This window comes from Amblyraja radiata, chromosome 13, assembly GCF_010909765.2.
Source record: "Amblyraja radiata isolate CabotCenter1 chromosome 13, sAmbRad1.1.pri, whole genome shotgun sequence".
NCBI classification, from domain to species: domain Eukaryota; kingdom Metazoa; phylum Chordata; class Chondrichthyes; order Rajiformes; family Rajidae; genus Amblyraja; species Amblyraja radiata.
Genome location: NC_045968.1, coordinates 34,544,508 through 34,563,087, shown reverse-complemented (window position 1 = coordinate 34,563,087; position 18,580 = coordinate 34,544,508). Strand labels below are relative to the sequence as shown.

General features: G+C 47.0%; 1 protein-coding gene across 2 annotated transcripts; it reads left to right on the top strand.

Annotated features, from left to right (window-relative positions):
- Window positions 1–46: 46 nt before the first annotated feature.
- On the top strand, window positions 47–17,140 carry eif5a2 (eukaryotic translation initiation factor 5A2). 2 transcript variants are annotated; one of them, XM_033031729.1, is made up of 5 exons: window positions 47–175; window positions 4,216–4,404; window positions 7,593–7,697; window positions 14,585–14,716; window positions 16,389–17,140. In XM_033031729.1, exons 2-5 carry the CDS (start codon window positions 4,240–4,242, stop codon window positions 16,452–16,454), a joined length of 468 nt encoding a protein of 155 aa, XP_032887620.1. In that variant the 5' UTR covers window positions 47–175; window positions 4,216–4,239; the 3' UTR covers window positions 16,455–17,140. The 2 variants fall into 2 exon arrangements, with proteins under 2 accessions (XP_032887620.1, XP_032887621.1); XM_033031730.1 differs by lacking the exon at window positions 47–175 and adding an exon at window positions 979–1,098.
- Window positions 17,141–18,580: the final 1,440 nt, after the last annotated feature.

The window sequence follows — 18,580 nt, the reverse complement described above, 5'->3', positions numbered from 1 at the left end:
TGTCCCTCCCCCTCCCCCTTGTCCCTCCCCCATTCCAGGAGCCGTCCAGCGCGCTGACGTCAGACGGCGGTCACGTGCCGGGGTGCCCCTCATTGCTGATTGGGGAGACCCCTCTCCCGCGCAGCGTGAACAGCCGCGCATGCGCAGCGCCGCCTTCTCTGCCGACCGTTAGCCGGTGAGGCGGCAGCGAGGGCCGCGTTGGGGCCGGGACCCGGGATCCGGGAGGTGGGAAGGAGGCGGTATCCACCGGAGCCGCCGCCCGTTCCACCGCCCCCGCCCACGCCCCCGCCCACGCTGCTTGGAGCGAGCGGTGATATGGGCCGGGATCAGGTGGCTGCACGGGGGCTGGCGGCTGCGGCCCAGACAGCGGCGTGGCCCGGGGCGGGGCGGGGCGGCGTGGGGCGACGTGCACTTTCCAGTGAGAGGTCGCCGGCCCGCCGGCCCTGGGGAGGAGACAGGGGGGGACATGGCGGTGAAAGAGTGGGTGGTTTGGTGGGGAGGGGAGGTATGGCTTAAGGGGGAGGAGGGTCTTGAGGGGAGAGAAGGTTGGGTGGAGGGGGTGAACTAAGTATAGGGAAGGGGCGAGAGGGATGGGGTGGAAGGGGGTATGGGTGAGAGGGGAGGGGGGTATGGGGAGGGGGTATGGGGGAGAGGTGGGTGGAGGGGGTATGGGGGGAGGGTGGAAGGGGCTATGGGGGAGAGTGGAGGGGGGTATGGGGGAGACGGGAGGGTGGAAGGGGCTATGATGAGGGAGTGAGGAGAGGGAAGGTTGAGCAGGGAGGGAGAGAATTAAAGAATTGGAGTGGTTATGGGGATGGGTGAAATTTGGGAGCGATGGGAATTACGAAGACAATTTCAGCATGAGGGGTGATTGGGAGTGGATGGGGGGTTCTTGGAGGAAATTTCAGAATTGGGGGATTCAAGGAAAGTGGTGGTGGGGTGGAGGACTATGGGGACGGGCTAAATTACATGGGCTAAGCTGGGGCAATTGCAGGTCATGTTTTTCCCCGTCCCTCCCCCCTCCTCCCATTCCAAATGCTGAGACATAAATATTTTAGAGCTGTTGTAATGAATGCTGGAAAGCTGATCTGTTTGGGGGTGAAAAATATTGTAAATTTAACAGGACTTTACTCTGCTGTTTTAAAATTATTGCAAGCCTGTTTTGCCTTTAAGGTGATTTTACTAAGAGTAGTTAAAAAGTTATTTGTTTCCAAGGACTTGAGAGGTAATGAAGATCTGAAATGTTCTTGCTTTGCAAACTTTTCTGATCAGAAATGAGAGTGGAGGGCAGTGGAAGTAGATACAGCAATAGAAGTTATTTGTGCCCTCTGAAGGCTAAATGTGAGGGGGGGGGGAGCTCATTGGTAATTTAGCTAATGAAGCTAGCATTAGCACAAACAGCCTCGTAACATCTTTGACTATATTTGTGTGATCTTAATGCTGTGGATTTTTGCTTCAGCTGCAGGTTATAGATCCCAGTTAGTTGGGATGGTACATGACTTGTGTCATCCCACATCATGTGGTAAATGAGTGGTGGGGGCACTGCAGATAGTTTTGTGCGGTGGAAAAATGGGCAGGAATGAAGTTGATGGGGTTGATGTTACAGTCTGCTCTGTTATAACTCCCTCTTCAAGTATAGGGTGATTTCACGAAAGGTCACTGGAGCGTAAATCCCCACTCACGTGACCGAAAATTTTAACTGGGGGACAAGCGTCACTTCCGGTACATGTTAGTGGATGGGAAAACACGCACTTTCACACCCGTTAAAAACATCGAAAACGGCCAGGTTTTGAGCTGCAATTAAGTGAGCCGGTCGGGGTGACCGTGAGGTACAGCTACCTAAATTTACAGTCCAAAAAAAAGATAGAAACTAAGGTAAATACAAGAGGGAGCTGAAGGGGCAAAAACGGCGGAAGTTGATTGCCGACATTTTTCGTGGAGATTTAAAGATCCAAAATATCGGGAATTATCGCGTTTGCTCGCTGCATTTCATCAAAAGTGGCATTATTGACTTTGTTATCTTTATTCATTTGTTAGATGAAAAGTATTAAAAGTTAGAAACCCGTCAGTAAAATTGCAAAATCGCCCATGGTTCTCGGGTGGGTTTTAACATGCAAAATGAAAACACTTCTGAAGCTCCATTCACCATTTAAATAATCGTAAGCTTGCATCTCAGTAAAATTGATTTCCAAACGCATTGATAGTTTACGATTATTTAAATGGTAAATGGAGCTTCAGAAGCGTGTTCATTTTGCATGTTAAAACCCACCTGAGAACCATGGGCGATTTTGCAATTTTACTGACGGATTTCTAACTTTTAATACTTTTCATATAACAAATGAATAAAGATAACAAAGTCAATAATGCCACTTTTGATGAAATGCAGCGAGCAAACGCGATAATTCCCGATATTTTGGATCTTTAAATCTCCACGAAAAATGTCGGCAATCAACTTCCGCCGTTTTTACACCTTCAGCTCCCTCTTGTATTTACCTTAGTTTCTATCTTTTCTTTGGACTGTAAATTTAGGTAGCTGTTCCTCACGGTCACCCCGACTGGCTCACTTAATTGCAGCTCAAAACCTGGCCGTTTTCGATGTTTTTAACGGGTGTGAAAGTGCGTGTTTTCCCATCCACTAACATGTACCGGAAGTGACGCTTGTCCCCCAGTTAAAATTTTCGGTCACGTGAGTGGGGATTTACGCTCCAGTGACCTTTCGTGAAATCACCCTATTCTGTGCCTTAACCCCACCATTTTGGCATGCCCTCGTCCTCTCCCATCTCAGTTTCTTAGACAAACTATCACATCTATATTTAGATGGCCATCTTTTCCACGGATCTTAATACTTCCAAACAACTCTTAGTTGTAATGGCTCTTATCATAACAACATCAAATCCCACTGGGCTTTGACCTGTCACAACATCTGAAAAGGTTGGCCATCATCATAATCCGCTCATTATTCCATGGAGGTTCTGTTGGATGGGGTTATGCTCGCCTGCTATGTCTTTCTCTAATGAAAAGTAAATGGAGATGAGGATAAATGTCTTCAGCCGGAGGTTGGTGAATCTGTGGAATTCACTGCCACAGACGGTGGTGGAAGCCAAGTCATTGGATATTTCTAAGGTGGAGATTGATATGTTCTTGATTAGTAAGGGCGTCAAAGGATACGGGGAGAAGGCAGCAGAATGGGGTTGAGAGGGAAAAATAGATCAGGCATGATCGAATGGTGGACCAGACTCGAATCAGCTCCTATGTCCTCGTCAATTTGTAGCCCCAGGAAATTTTCCTGCCTTAAGGCAACTGGAATAATCAGTGAATGTCCAGTTTCTTCCATGCTTAATTGATAAGTATTCTGTCCCTGGCTATTTCTGAATTGTTGGACTGCTTGTCAAAATGCAAAACAAATAGAAAATTCTCATCATCTTTGGACCCCATTCATAAAATCGGTTCTTTTTGTTATTGGCTCCATCGTTCTCTACTTGTTGTAAGATGTGCAGCCAGAGTATCTTAATCTTGCAGGAGTAACTTAGCGGATCAGGTGGTATCCATGGAGAACATGGATCAGTGACGTTACAGGTCTGAGGAAGGGTCCTGATCCGAAAAGTAATCTCTCCACATTCTTCAGAGATGCTACCAGACCTGCTAAGTTACTCCAGCACTTTGTCTATTTTTGTAAACCAGCATCTGTAGTTCCTGGTATCTCCATCTTATAATCATATTTCATCTCAAGATACGTTTTAGAATAAAAACCAATTACCTCCCTATGTAGCTCAAATCATGCACCCACCACCCAATGTGTGAAAATATTGCCCTTCGGGATGCTATTAGATCTTCCCCTTGCATCTTAAACTTATGTCCCCTAGTTCTTGGTTCACCAACCCCAGGGAAAAAAATGCTTTCACCCTTTCTGTGCGCTTCAAGATTGTATACACCTCCATAGGATCAGCCTTCAGCCTCCTGTGCTCCAAAGAATAAAGTCCTAGCCTGCCCTACCTCTCCCTATAGCTCAGGCCCTTGAGTCCTCCCAAGGTTCTTGTAAATCTTCTGCTTTATTTCCAAATGATTATTCATTAGATATTATTGAACCCTCAAATGCCCCCTCGCCACCTAATTTGGATGAATTACTGTGACTGAGGTTTAGTGGTTTGGTGTGAGGTGTTGCTTGATTTGATTTATGTTGCCAGTGTTGCCTAATGCATGAATTCCTATCTTTAGTGTCTCCGCTAAAACACAGGAACTATGGATGACAACCTTGATTTCACCACCGGCGATGCTGGAGCATCTTCCACCTTTCCTATGCAGTGCTCCGCTCTGCGAAAGAATGGATACGTGGTTCTGAGAGGGCGTCCCTGCAGGATTGTTGAAATGTCAACATCCAAGACTGGCAAGCATGGGCACGCTAAGGTTTGTAGCCATCATGTGGTGCTCTTCCTGTTAGGTTCTTGTCCCTTTCCCTTTTCCTCTCAAAGTGTGAATGCCTGAACTGGGGTTTGGTTCCTTGGGACTAGAATTAATTAGCTATTTTATGATGGGACAAAATGTATCTAACTGTAGAGAAACATTGTTGCTCAACTAAATCTCGTTTGCTTTTTATATAGACATTTGACCTGAATTGGTGGAGTTTTGATTAGTCATTTAATTGTTTTTTGTATCTACTGGAGTATTTGTCTATCTATAATATAAAATTGCGTGTGTGTGTGTGTGTGTGTGTATCTGCCTGACGTGGGTGCCAGCCTTTGATTCGTTGCTACGCCATCATCACACGCAGAAACGCCGATATTTTTTCCATTTCGGTGGAGATTTCACTTTTCATTCCAAGTATCCACTCCTGATTAAGTTTTGTTGTGTTTATGTACACATTTTTAATAAAACCCTTCTTCCCCCCCCCCCCCTTCCCAAAAAAAACAACAAAAAAAACAGCTCTCACCCATAACATGTTGGTGAACGTTCAATCGTGTGATGTCACAATGCCCAATGCTCACAGATGTCCAATCGGAATGGATCCATTCACATATCCCTTTGCAGCAGCCCCAGCCCCAGCCCCTCCCCCCCCACCCCCGCAGCCTGTGTCGAAGCGCGTCATCACGTGTTTGTGGGAATAGAGAAAGAGGATTGGGGGTGATAGGGAATGGGGAACAGATGGACTGTCCCTACCCCTCCCCCTTCCACTCTCCCTCCCCACTATTTCACCTCTCTCCCCCCACCCCTCTCCCCCTCCCTCTACACTCTTTCCCCTCCCTCCCCTACCCCATCTCCCTCCTCCCCACCCCTCCCCTATCCCTCTCTCCCCCTCCCCTATCCCTCTCTCTCCCTCCCCCGTCCCTTTCTCCTCCCCATCTCCCTCTCCTCACCCCTCTCCCTCTCCCTCCTCCTCCCACCCCATCCCTCTCTCCCCCACCCCCCTTCCCTCCCCCACCCCCTTCCCTCTCACCCCACCCTCCTCCCCACCCCCCTTCCCTCCCCCACCCTCTTCCCTCTCACCCCCACCCTCCTCCCCCACCCCTTCCATCCCCCATTCCATTCCCCACCCCTTTCCCTCTCTCTCCCAACCCCTTCCCCCTCCCCACTCTTCCTCCTCCATCCACACTCTACCCCCTCTCTCCCCCTCCCCATCCCTCTCCTCCCCCTCCCCCCATCCCTCTCTCCTCCCCTCCCTCTCTCCTCCCCATCCCTCTCTCCTCCCCCTCCCCCTCCCCGCCCGTCTCTCCTCACCCCTCTCCCTCTCCTCCCCCTCTCCCTCTCCTCACCCCTCTCCCTCTCCTCCCCCCTCTCCCTCTCCTCCCCCTCCTCCCACCCCCCATTCCTCCCTCCCCCACCCCCTTCCCTTTCTACCCCACCCCCTTCCCTCTACCCCTGCCCCCTCCCCCCTACCCCTCTTCCACCACTCCCCCTACCCCTCCCTCCCCACTTCCACTTCTCTCCCCCCTTACCCCACCCCTCTCCCTCGCCGTCCCCACCCCTCTCTTTCCCTCTCCCCCTTCCCTCTCTCCCCCCGCCCCCTTCCCCCTACCCCTCTGTCCTCTCTTCCGCCACCTCCCCCTACCCCTCCCTCCCCACTTCCCTCTCTCCCCCTTCCCCCACCCCTCTCCCTCTCCGTCCCCCCCCCTCTCTCCCCCCCTCTCCCCTCCCACCCCTTCCCCTACCCCCCTCTTCCACCCCCCCCCTACCCCTCTCCCCCCTCCCTCCCTCCCCACTCTACCACTTCTCTCCCCACCTCCTCCCTCTCTCCCCTTCCCCCACCCCTCTCTCTCCCCTCCCCCACCCCTCTCTCCCCCCTTTCTCATCCCCTCCCCTTCCCCCCTCCCTCCTCTCCCCTCCCACCCCCTCTCCCACCCTTCTTCACCCCCATCTCCCCCCACCCCCTTCCCCTCTCTCTTGCACCACTCCCCGCTACCCCTCTCCCACCCTCCTGCTCTCCTCCCCCTCCCCATCCCCCTCTCTCTACCCCTACCCCGCTCTCCTCTCCCTCCCTAATCTCTCCCATTTCCTCCTCCCCCTCCCTCCCCTCTTCTCACCCTCCCCTCTTGTCACCCTCCCCTCTTCTCACCCTCCCCTCTCCCCAACGGGTCTGCACTTGGTCTAGTGAATATTAAAATCAACAAATCTAATCTTTGTATATTGTGAGAGGTTTGATCACCAATTATTGAATTATTATTGTTATTACATTATCATGATTTACTCAGCGTTGAGTTTGGTGAGCAGGTTTGTCAGTTGCTGTGAGGTTTTAGTTCCAAAATTTAAACACTGCTCTGACTGAGGAGCCTCATTTAACATTAATACAGCAATTTTTTAATGTACTGAAGATTCTAGAAATTTGAAATGCAACAAAGTGCAAAACACATTTGGCAAAGTTATTGACTTGATAAAAGACTGTCAGTGATGTAGTCTATAAATTTGCTTCCAGTTTTTGCTGACTTGTGTCCTCGGGGTTTTAATTGCCATATTTTTAAGGGGTGGAGTGGGTAAAGGTTTCTTATGCCTTTGACTAGAGCAGTATTAACGTTAAGAATTTTAGGAAGTGCTGATGGAAACCCAGAACATATCCGAGGCAGCGATAGATTGGCTATTGAGGAAGTTGAGGATATACAATAACTAGGGTATACTATACAATATAGATATACAAGAACTAGGGTAAGCAATCATCAGTGACGTTATTCAAAGTAAGAAGAACAGCACGTAGCCTAATAACCTGTTACTGTTGTATAAAAAATATTTTGTTTTGCACTTTGTTTACATTTGGGGAAAATTTGATGTACAGGCAACTTGGCCATGGCTGTTGTCTGCTGAAACCTGATGGTAGGATTTGATTTTTCTGCAGAACGATCCAACAAGATTGAAAGTTTTGCAATGTCGTATTCAATGTTAAAGATTGTCAATTTAAACCTCAAAATAGTTATAAATGTTGTCCTTTCAAAATTGGCTTACATCCAAAGAGAGTTCCATAATGAAGTGCCAGGAGCCAATTTTGTATATTTATGGAATGGGCTTAATAAGAAAAACATGTTGCAATTTTTTTTCACCTTGTAGCTTTTTGGTCTTAAGGCCTCGTAGCAAGAGGAAACATTATACTATATGACATTATATTTTCCCAGGTTCACATGGTTGGCCTTGATATATTCACTTCAAGGAAGTATGAAGATATCTGCCCCTCTACCCATAATGTGGATGTTCCCACTGTGAAGAGAAATGATTATCAGGTGAGCTGCTCTGAATAATCAAAGTATTTTACTTATTTGTTGAATAGTGTTTGGACACTAGGCCAGGTACAGCCTTATTTGCCAGCTGGTTGGCAGCTTGCAAAGCAATTTCACACGGCAATACAGTTGCTTCACAATCACCATATCCAATTCTAGCTCTTCAGCCCAAATTGGTCAAGCTACTTGAATTTCAATTTGCGAGCTTGTTGGTGTTACAGGAGGTTGGACAAATTTTCATATTTGGGAGAACTCCTTCTCACCCCTTCTCCACTCCTTCTCTCTCCTTTCTTTCTCTCCCCTCTCTCTCTCCCCCTCCCTCTCTCTCCACTCTCTCTCTCTCTCTACTCTCTCTCTCTTTCCACTCCCTCTCTCTCTTTCCACTCCCTCTCTCTCTTTCCACTCCCTCTCTCTCTTTCCACTCTCTCTCTATCCCCCCTCTCTCTCTCCCCTCTCCCTCTCTCTCTCCCCGCTCTCTCTCCCCCCTCTCTCTCCCCCTCTCGCTCCCCCTCTCTCTCCCCCTCTCTCTTCCCCCCTCTCTCTCCCCCCCTCTCTCTCCTCTCCCCCCCTCTCTCTCTCCCCCCCCTCTCTCTCCCCCCCTCTCCCCGCCTCTCTCTCCCCCCTTCTCTCTCTCCCTCTCCTCCCTCTCTCTCCCCCCTTCTCTCTCTCCCTCTCCCCCCTCTCTCACTCCCCCTCTCTTTCTCTCTCACCCCCCGTCTCCTCTCCCCCCCTCTCTCTCTCCCCCCCCCTCTCTCTCCCCCCTCTCTCTCTCCCCCGCTCTCTCTCCCCCCTCTCTCCCTCCCCCTCTCCTTCTTCCCTGTGCCTATCTCTCCCCACCTCTCTCTCTTCTCTCTCTCTCCCCTCTCTCTCTCTCTCTCTCTCTCTCTCCCTCTCCCCCCCCCCCGCGCTCTCTAAAGGACTTACTGTTTACCTTCATCTTCATCGCGCAGACAGCACTCCTCCGCTATCCTTAGCCCCCACCTTCACGTTGTGTTTATGTGTGTGTGTACGGTCGGTCGATGCAGCTCGCAGTTCGGTCGATCCAGCTTGCGGTTTGAACACGACCGTTCGATCCAGCTCGAGGCTTTCCAGGAGTGTGCCCTTGAGCTGCCCTTGAGGTTGAGGGTCGAAGGCACTCTTCTGGACTCGCGGATTAGGTCGCCCAAATGGGACAGGCCCTTAAGGCTAGATTCATTTTCGCAGGGTGAGTGCGTTGGTGCTCCTGTTTTGGGATTGGTTGATGAACCAATCTGATGAAACAATAAATATGCTCTGCAAATTCCTGATCTACACCTCAACCTAAATAACTTCATGGGCACCATATTTGGCTAAGACTTCCTTTCCATAACATTCTAGAATACACCTGAGCAAGGCTTGAAATTAACGGTTACCCGGGTGCCATTGGCGATCTAAAGTGCAGCCGGGCAACCTAAAAGCCATGCCATTTTGCCCGGCTTGGCAAGCACCCGGGACACCTATTGTTCAACTCTGAGTGGGCCCCCCGCTCTATCACTCTTTCTGTCACTCTCCCACTCCGCCCGCCATCTGTATCCGTGTCTGGGCCGCTGGGTCTCTGCCCTCTGCTCGCTCCTCATCCGCCAGCATGGCCAGCCGCATTACACATGTGCACTGCCACAGCCTGCAAATCCTCCCGCTGCGCATGCACACAACCATGGCCATCGCATCATCGGCCGTGGTAGTGCGCACATGCCGCCCTGCACATGCGCACTGCAACTGGTCAGTGTTGGCCACTTTCTCCCTCCCTTTGCATTGTGGGAGATTTGGCGGCCATTGGCGACCACTGAAAACCAATGCACAATCACTCCCTGGAGCTGGAGTAACTCCCTGGAGTAACTTGTTGCTTGATTTCCTGGTCCTCCAAAAATATTCCAATGGAATTTAAACTGGAGTGGACCATTACCAAACTCTGAAAAATAACAGCCTATTGCACTTTATCTGTTTATTTATTGTGTATATATATATATATATATATATATATATATATATATATATATATATATATATATATCTTCTGTTCTGTATTATGTTTACATATTCTGTTGTGCTGCAGGAAGCAAGAATTTCATTGTCCTATCTGTGACACATGACAATAAAACTCTCTTGACTGTTGACTTGAACTTAAGCAAAAAAGGGTTCCTGGGAAAAAAGAGCTACTTTAAATTTAGTTGTGTCTGTTTGGGTAACCATTGTAGGGTGAAGTCTATTCCATGCTTTAATTGTGCGGGGGTACTCCATGGAGCAGCCAGCATCTCTGGATAGAAGAAATTGGATGATGTTTCGGGTAGAGACCCTTCTTCAGATTTCCTCTGATTTTAGTGTTTTTAGTTTAATTTAAAGATACAGCGTAGAAATAGGCCCTTCGGCCCACCAAGTCCACGCCTACCACCAATCACCCATACACTAGTTCTATACCACACATTAGCGACGTAAGTCAAGAGTGTTTTATTCTCTCACATCCCAGTTAGAACAATGAAATCCTTACTTGCAGCAGCACAACAGAATATGTAAACATAGTACTCTGTAAACAATGTTATAAACGAGAAAACAAAACGGGGTATATTTATATATGAATATATAACTATATATATAATTTATGTGTGTGTGTGTAATATATATATCCACACACACACAATTTCCCTCCTGGGATTAATAAAGTTCTATCGTATAGTATCGTGTGAGTAGGAAGGAACTGCAGATGCTGGTTTAAACTGAAGATAGACCCAAAAAACTGGAGTAACTCAACAGGTCGGACAGAATCTCTGGACAAAAGGAAAATATTACGTTTTGGGTTGGGCCTGAAAAAGGTTCCTGCTCACCTTTGGAATGTGGAAGGAAACAAGAGCACCCGGAGAAAACCCATGCGATCAAAGGGAAAAGGAGCAAACTCCATACAGACAGCACCCATATTCAAGATCAATTCCAGGTCTCTGGCAATTTTAGGCAGCAACTTTATGGCCAATGTACTGCCCCATAGTCTTGAACTGAATTAAAACATACAGTAGCTGTAAAGGGGGACGTAGTGTCACTTAGAGATTTAAGACTGAAATTGGATTTAAAAAAATTTTAGTAACCAAAGTTATCAACGTATAATTTTTTGTGTGTTGGAAAATAAAATATAATGGCACCGCTGGTGGACTTACTGCCTCACACACCAGAGATCTGTGTTCGATCAGGTCCTCAGGCACTGTGTGTGTTGAATTTGCACATTCTCCCTACAAGCGTGTGGGTTTCCTCCCACATTCCAAAGACGCATTGGCTTTGTAGGTTAACTTGTCTCTGTAAAATTGTCCCTAATGTGTAGGGAGTGGGTGAGGAAAGTGGGATAGCAGAACTTGTGTGGATGGGTAGACAAAAATGCTGGAGAAACTCAACGGGTGAGGCAGCATCTATGGAGCAAAGGAAATGGGCGAAGTTTCGGGTCGAGCCCCTTCTTCAGACTGATGTGAGGGTGGGGGGGCCGGGAAAAAGAAAGGAAGAGGTGGAGACAGTGGGCTGAGGGAGAGCTGGGAAGGGGAGGAGAAAGCTGGGACTACCTGAAATTGGAGGTCAATGTTCATATGGCTGGGTTGTAAACTGTCCAAGCAAAGTATGAGGTGCTGCTCCTCCAATTTGAGGTGGGCCTCACTCTGGCCATGGAGGAGGCCCAGGATAGAAAGGTCGGATTTGGAATGGGCGGGGGAGTTGAAGTGCTGAGCCACCGGGAGATCAGCTTGATTATTGCGAACCGAGCGGAGGTGTTGGGCGAAGTGATCGCCAAGCCTACACTTGGTCTCACCGATGTAGAGCAGCTGACATCTAGAGCAGCGGATGCAATAGATGAGGTTGGAGGAGGTGCAGGTGAACCTCTGCTGCACCTGGAAAGACTGCTTGGGTCCTTGAATGGAGTCAAAGGGGGAAGGTAAAGTGACAAGTGTAGCATTTCCTGCGGTTGCAAGGGAAAGTGCCTGGAGAGGGGGTGGTTTGGGTGGGAAGGGACAAATTGACCAGGGAGTTACAGAGGGAGCGGTCTCTGCGGAAAGCCGACAGGGGAGGAGATGGGAAGATGTGGCCAGTGGTGGGATCCCGTTGGTAGACAAAGCTGGATAAAATCAGCGGGTGAGGCAGCATCTATGGAGCGAAGGAATAGGTGACGTTTCGGGTCCAGACCCTCCTTCAGACTGATGTCGGGGGGGAGAAGCGGGAAAAAGGAAGGAAGAGGCGGAGACAGTAGATAGATAGATAGATAGATATAATTTATTGCCACACAACCAGGGTTGGTGGAAATTTGGGTTGTCAGCAGCAGTACAATAATAAAGAACACACAATAAAACTGTAACACAAACATCCACCACAGCATTCATCACTGTGGTGGAAGGCACAAAAATTTGGCCAGTCCTCCTCCATTTCCCCCCCGTGTACAGGACCAGAGTCCAGTCAGTCCAGGATCGGCTCTTCCTCACCGGAGACCGCGGCTTTAAGATGGTGTAGGTCGCAGGCCGGCGGTCGAGATTTAAAGTCCCCGCCGCAGCCAGAAGCACCGTAGACTGCAGGGCCGGCGGTCGAAGCTCCCCTCCAGGGGTGATGGTAAGTCCATGCCGCACCCGCGGTAGAAGTTGGCCGCGGGCCGGCAGTGATGGCTTCTTCTTCCCCCGGGTCCCCCACGAGGGATCCCGGGCTGTAGACGCCGCACCAGCTGGAGCTCTGCAGACCGCGGCTTCAGGCTGCCGGCTGCCCCGGGCCAGCGAAACGGAGCGCTCCCCTCCAGCGAGCCCCAGCGAGGGCTCACCCGCTCCACGCCGAGAGTCCACGCTGCGCCCGCTGCTGAAGCCCCGGGCGCGTCTCCGGGAAAGGCCGCGTCGATCCTTGATGTTAGGCCACGGGGGAGGCGACCTGGAAAAAGTCGCCTCTCCATGGAGGAGGCGACCGAAGCGGTTTCCCCCTTACCCCCCACACCACCCCCACACAAAACACACGAAGAAACACAAAATACACATTTTAAAACATACTAAAAAAAATTTAAAAAGCTGGAAAAACTGACGCGCTGTGGGAGAGCTGTGGCTGTGGGAGAGCTGGGAATGGGAGGGGAAGGAGGGAGAAAGCAAGGACTACCTGAAATTGGAGAAGTCAATGTTCATACCACTGGGGTGTAAACTACCCAAGCAAAATATGAGGTGCTGTTCCTCCAATTTGCGGTGGGCTTCACTCTGGCCCTGGAGGAGGCCCAGGACAGAAAGGTCGGATTCGGAATTGGGGGGGGGGGGGGTTGAAGTGCTGAGCCACCGGGATATCAGATTGGTTATTGCGAACTGAGTGGAGGTGTGAGTGGAGTGGATTGGGTGGAGTGGAGTGGATTGCGAAGCGATCGCCAAGACTGCACTTGGTCTCACCGAGGTTGACCATACGCTGAATAATCCAACCAGATTTTTGTTTGGAAGTGGAAAGAAATAATAGAAATTGCATTCATTGCAACGTGTAAAAAGAGATGAGATACTGTATTGTAATTTTGCTGCATGTCATTGTGGTATATATCATGTCTTGATTGGTGAATATGTTTAGTTTGTGACTTTATTTGAAGCAGAAATAATATGTGAATGCTTCATTGACCATAATTCCGACTGGTAACTACGCAATTCGTCCGAGCACATTATCGCACGCGTCATGCAAGCCGTCTTAAATGACCACCTAAACTGTCATTTGGCAACCTAAAAAGCTGCTGAGGTTGCCCAGCCGGCATTGGAAAAAAAAAGTTAAGTGAGAGCCCTGTTGAGGATCTATCCATTCAAATTGTGAAAAAGAACAACTGGTAGACGAGTTAAAGTTCTAAATTGGAGCAAGGTGTATTTTGGCAAGATTACACAGGCGCTTAAAAAATGATTGGAGTACATAAGGTGATGTCTGGCAAGTGGGAAGCTTAAAAAAAGAAGAAAAAAAGATTGCAAGAGCTCAAAATCTGCATGTTCTCTGGATTTACTGATGAGTGATATCAACCCTGTTAAAGTTTAGAGCAGGGGTTCCCAACCTTTTTTGTCCCGTTTACCCCAGGCAACTTTAATAACACAAAACAATGTTATTTTACTTATTTATGAACAACTAATGATGAACAGATACCAGTATACCAGAACCAATCACAGTCAGTCAATGAGAAAAAATATGTACAAATCCAGAATCAACAAATTTATCCCCTTGGTAGGTGAAATTTACCCCCCGGGGGTAAATTTACCCCAGGTTGGGAACCCTTGGTTGAGAGGGATATGGGCCAGCGCAGGAAAATGCAACTAACAGTGGCATCTTGGGCGGCAGAGATGATTTGGGCCAAAGGGTCTGTTTCAGTGCTGTATTACTCTAAATCGGGTTCTGGTGATCATGCAGGTGGGTGCTGTTGAGGATTGAATAATGAAAGATAGACACAAAATGCTGGAGTAACTCAGCAGGACAGGCAGCATCCCTGGAGAGAAGGAATGGGTCGAGATAATTTGACAGATGTCTGTGGATTGAATAATGGAGCAGGCAAGGTAAGTTAAACAAACCTGTCTTTATATTTGTTACTGCGGAATTCACTTTCTACATGGTTTATTGGGTGGCCATGCCCCTCGAGCCTAAATGTTGGAATGAAATGGACCTCGTTCTCTTGATTTCTTCACGAGTTAATGTTGCCTGTAGTTTGAGTGCCATTGTCTATTAAATAGCTTTCCAGTGATTATGTGTGACTTTGAGCATGGCCATCAGGTTTTCTCGGGTAGATACTGCTTCCTCTTTGCAAGCAATGCCTTTGTGTGCAATGTGTGTGATATTCTCTGCTGACAATTGTCAATAATTTGTTGTAGATTCCTGAGGCTAATTTGTTAGATTTCAATAGGGGATTTATATTAAGTTTTTTTCCCCCTCTATAGTTGATTGGAATTACAGATGGCTACCTCTCTCTGATGACGGATAATGGTGAGGTGCGTGAGGATCTTAAGGTGGCGGAAGGTGATTTGGGAAAGGAAATACAAAATAGATACGAAGCCGGAGATGATGTAATGGTAAAGTGAATAGTCTGTCAGATAAAGACTTTGAATGTGTAATTTTGAATGTGTACAGTATTGAGTTCTGATAGCATAACACCACCATACTGGGTCATTCACAAAACTGAGCATTTAATCAAAACATTAATGAGATCCCTCTGGGAATGTAGTCAAGAGTGTTTAATTGTTATGTGTACGGATAACAGAACAATAAAATTCTTAGCAGCAGCAGCAGCAGCATAACAGGCCTGTAAACACAGTCCAAGATAACATACATACAAGAATCCAATACATTTAAAACTGCAATATTAGTACAAAAAGCCTTAAGGTGCTATCAAGCCAGTTCATAGTTTAGTTAGTGCTGATAGTTGTTGGGATGAAGCTGATCTCGAACTTGAATAGTCTTTTCAGTACACTAACCAACGTGTTTCTTTGAACTTTGAACATTTTGAACTTTGCTTTCTAACATGTTTTTCGGTGACATGGGGTAAATAACCTTGGATAAAGTTTACCCGAGTTGGTCCTTATTGTTATAGAGCTGGCCTGTAGAATCCTTTTCCTGTTTACTGTGAACAAAATTTAATTTGTTGAACCGAGTAGCACCCTGCAAGTGTGCCTGAAAAAAATCAAGTGTAGGGTAACAAATATCAGTTATGGGGCAGCATTCACGAAGAGTAGGCAAGTGGAGAGGGTTGAGGCCCAATATCTGTGTCCATTGTCTGTGGGAGTAGTGGCACAAGATTCTTAAAAGGGCTTTGCAGAGGGGGTGCAAAAAAGATATTTCCCCAGGCTAGATTTGGATCATATTTTTACTTTACAGACACAAATACAAACAGCTTCTTCATTTAAGAGCAGCCTGACTCACTGAGTTACTCCAGCACTGTCATTTTTTGTGAACCAGCATGTTCACTTCCTTGTGTCTTCAAAATGCAGAGTTGCCCATTTAGGACTGTTGAGAATAGATTTTCTTCACCCAGGGGCTGTTGAATCTTTAGTTCCTTCAACCCAGAAGGGTCATGGCAGCTCAGCCCCTGATGATATTGAGTCAGATTGATAGATTTTGTTTGGATATTCAAGGAATTGAGGGAATGTAGTGGTGAGGTAAATAATTAGTTGTGGTTTCTACTGAATGATAGAGCAGGCATGAGGAGCCAAATAGCCATCTTCTAACTGAGTCTGAAATGGGTCATTGTATTTCAAATGACTGTAGATTAAATATCGGCCCAATCTCTTTAAATTCCAACATGCATCATTAAGATAGAATTTGCTGTTTGTGTCTTTCTAGCTGTCTTTCTAGCTATTAAACTCATTTTCCAGGCCTTTTGGTAATTAAGGGACTGTGCATGCCTAACATTCTTTCAGATTGGTTCTGGCCCAGTCTGCCTAACCTGTGATTATACACTCATCTCAATGTGTTTCTCGCTGGCTGTTCTACTCTGACCATTGTGTGCATGGGTGCAGCAGGAACCTTGTTTCTCTGCCCTGTGAAGTGGCTGAGGACGCCATCCATTTGAAATGCTATTTAGCCATCTGGGTCAGCGTGGACGAGTTGGACCGAAGGGCCCCTCTTCCTGCTTTGTAACTAACTCCATAAAGATGGGTGGTCTTGCAATGTGAAGAATGTAATGGTGAAGATATCGGTGAACAAAGCTACTTCGTGCCTTGCTGACATATTGTTTGTCCTCCGCAGATCACTGTTCAGCACGCCATGAACCTTGAGGCTGCCGTTGCCGTCAAGCTCATGGCCAAACAGTAAACTGGCATCGGGAAGCCGGTACTGACCACTCAGGCCAAAATCTTGGATCTAAATTGGATTAATTATTGCCAAAGCAATGGCCTTCACAACACGACCTAATTTACTTCAAATTATTTTGCAGACTGTGCCAGGCAGATCTGCCCTATCAGCTCTCCCCCCTGTCGTCTCTGCAGGCTGATTGGCATTGTACTAAATCACGGCTGTTGGTGCTCCCAAATAAAAGCTTGATGTAAAGTTCACCCGAGTTGGTCCTCTTTGTTGTAGAGCTGGCCTGTAGAATGAATACTTACAGCCACATGCCTTGTGATTTTCTCTGCCCTTCCGCCCTGCATCTGAGGATCTTCGCAACATGGGTCGAGCAGCCATGAGCTAGCAAGCAGTATTACCTCGGTTATAGTCCCATTGCTCATTAAGCATTATTTTAAGGCTGTTCATCTTGTAAATCTCCATTATTACAATGCTGATGCTTGTCCTGGATGTATGCCCCAAATGTTTTATGCAGGTATTATAAAAATGCTGATGTGAATCTGGGGACCAGGTGTTGGGTGGGGTGTGAGTGTCATGCTGCGAAATTTCACTTGAGGCCTTTGTCACCAGACTAAGAAAACAAAATAAAATATTTGGTTGCTTATTTTATTGTATTTATCATGCAATTATATTAAAATGAGTGAAGCATTTTCGTGGAACTGGTCTTTGTGAGATGTATTCAATGTTGGTTTTCTCAGATTCGGGGTGTATTATGACCTATGTGTTTGCAGATTTTATCAATTCCTTGTGTCATGGATAAGTGATGGGAAACATCAGAGTTTGACGAAATCTCATTATTTCCTTGAATTGGACTAAATCAATTCAAAATCTTTCTTTCAGTTCAAAATTCGAAATCTCATTATTTCCTTGAATTGGACAAATCAATTAAAGTTGTAAAAATAATGCACTGAAGTGCGTCCATCTAAGAAAAACATTAAAAATGCTTAAAGTAAATGTATTCCGAAAAGCTCTGGGTGCTTTACATATTTCATAAGATGCATTAAAATCAGTGTGGGTCTGTTGTCCCAGGCTTAAGGAAGACAGATATCCTTCCCTAATTACACAAATTAGATGTGGTTATCAATGCTGATGCTAACTTTATGTTCCAGATTTATTTATTGACTGAAGTTAAAGAGCCCAGCTGCCTTGGTGAGATTTATAAAAACATGTCTCCAGATCATCTGCAGCATTTATCTGACCGATTTTGTAAGCTGATGATTTCTGAACAATCACTACTCTTGTATTTTTTTTGCTACATGTTTAAAAACCTGTATATTGCCCTGCCTGAAAGTGAAAGGGCACTTGGCAATTCACTTCAAACCCATGACACACATACTCAGTTGTTAGGTGTTGTATATCTAATGTAGGTGAACGATTTACAATTGTCTTGCTGTTGTGCTGCAGAATTAAACCTTTAGTAGAGGCACTATACTCTGTTTTAATCTGCTGGTGTAAACAGGCAATTACACGTGACAGCCATGGGGTGAGCTGCCTTTCACTTACTAGAAAAGGACACAGCTGGAGAAACTCAGTGGGTCAGTCGGCATCTCTGGAGAAATTGATAGGTTTTGGGTCGAGGCCTTTGTACATTGGACAACTTGATTGTAATCCTATAGGAAAGAACTGCCGATGTTGGTTTAAATTGAAGGTAGACAAAATGCTAGAGTAACTCAGCAGGACAGGCAGCATTCCTGGAGAGAAGGAATGGGTGATGTTTCAGGTTGAGACCCTTCTTCAGACTGACCCTTTAGTCTGAAGAAAGGTCTTGACCTGAAACATCACCCATTCCTTCTCTCCAGAGAACTTACCTGTCCCACTGAGTTACTCCAGCATTTTTTGTCTACCTGTAATCATGTATTGTCTTTTTGTTGCCTTTTTGACTGGATAGCATGCAACAAAAAAGCTTTTCACAGTAACTCGGTACATATAATAATAAACTAAACTAATCAGACTGAAGAAGTGTCTTGATCAGAAATGTCACCTATCCATGTTCTCCAGAGATGCTGCCTGACCGACTGAGTTACTCCAGCACTGTCTACATTTGTATATTAACCAGCATCTGTAGTTCTACATTCCCTTACTGCAAGTAGGTAGAATAG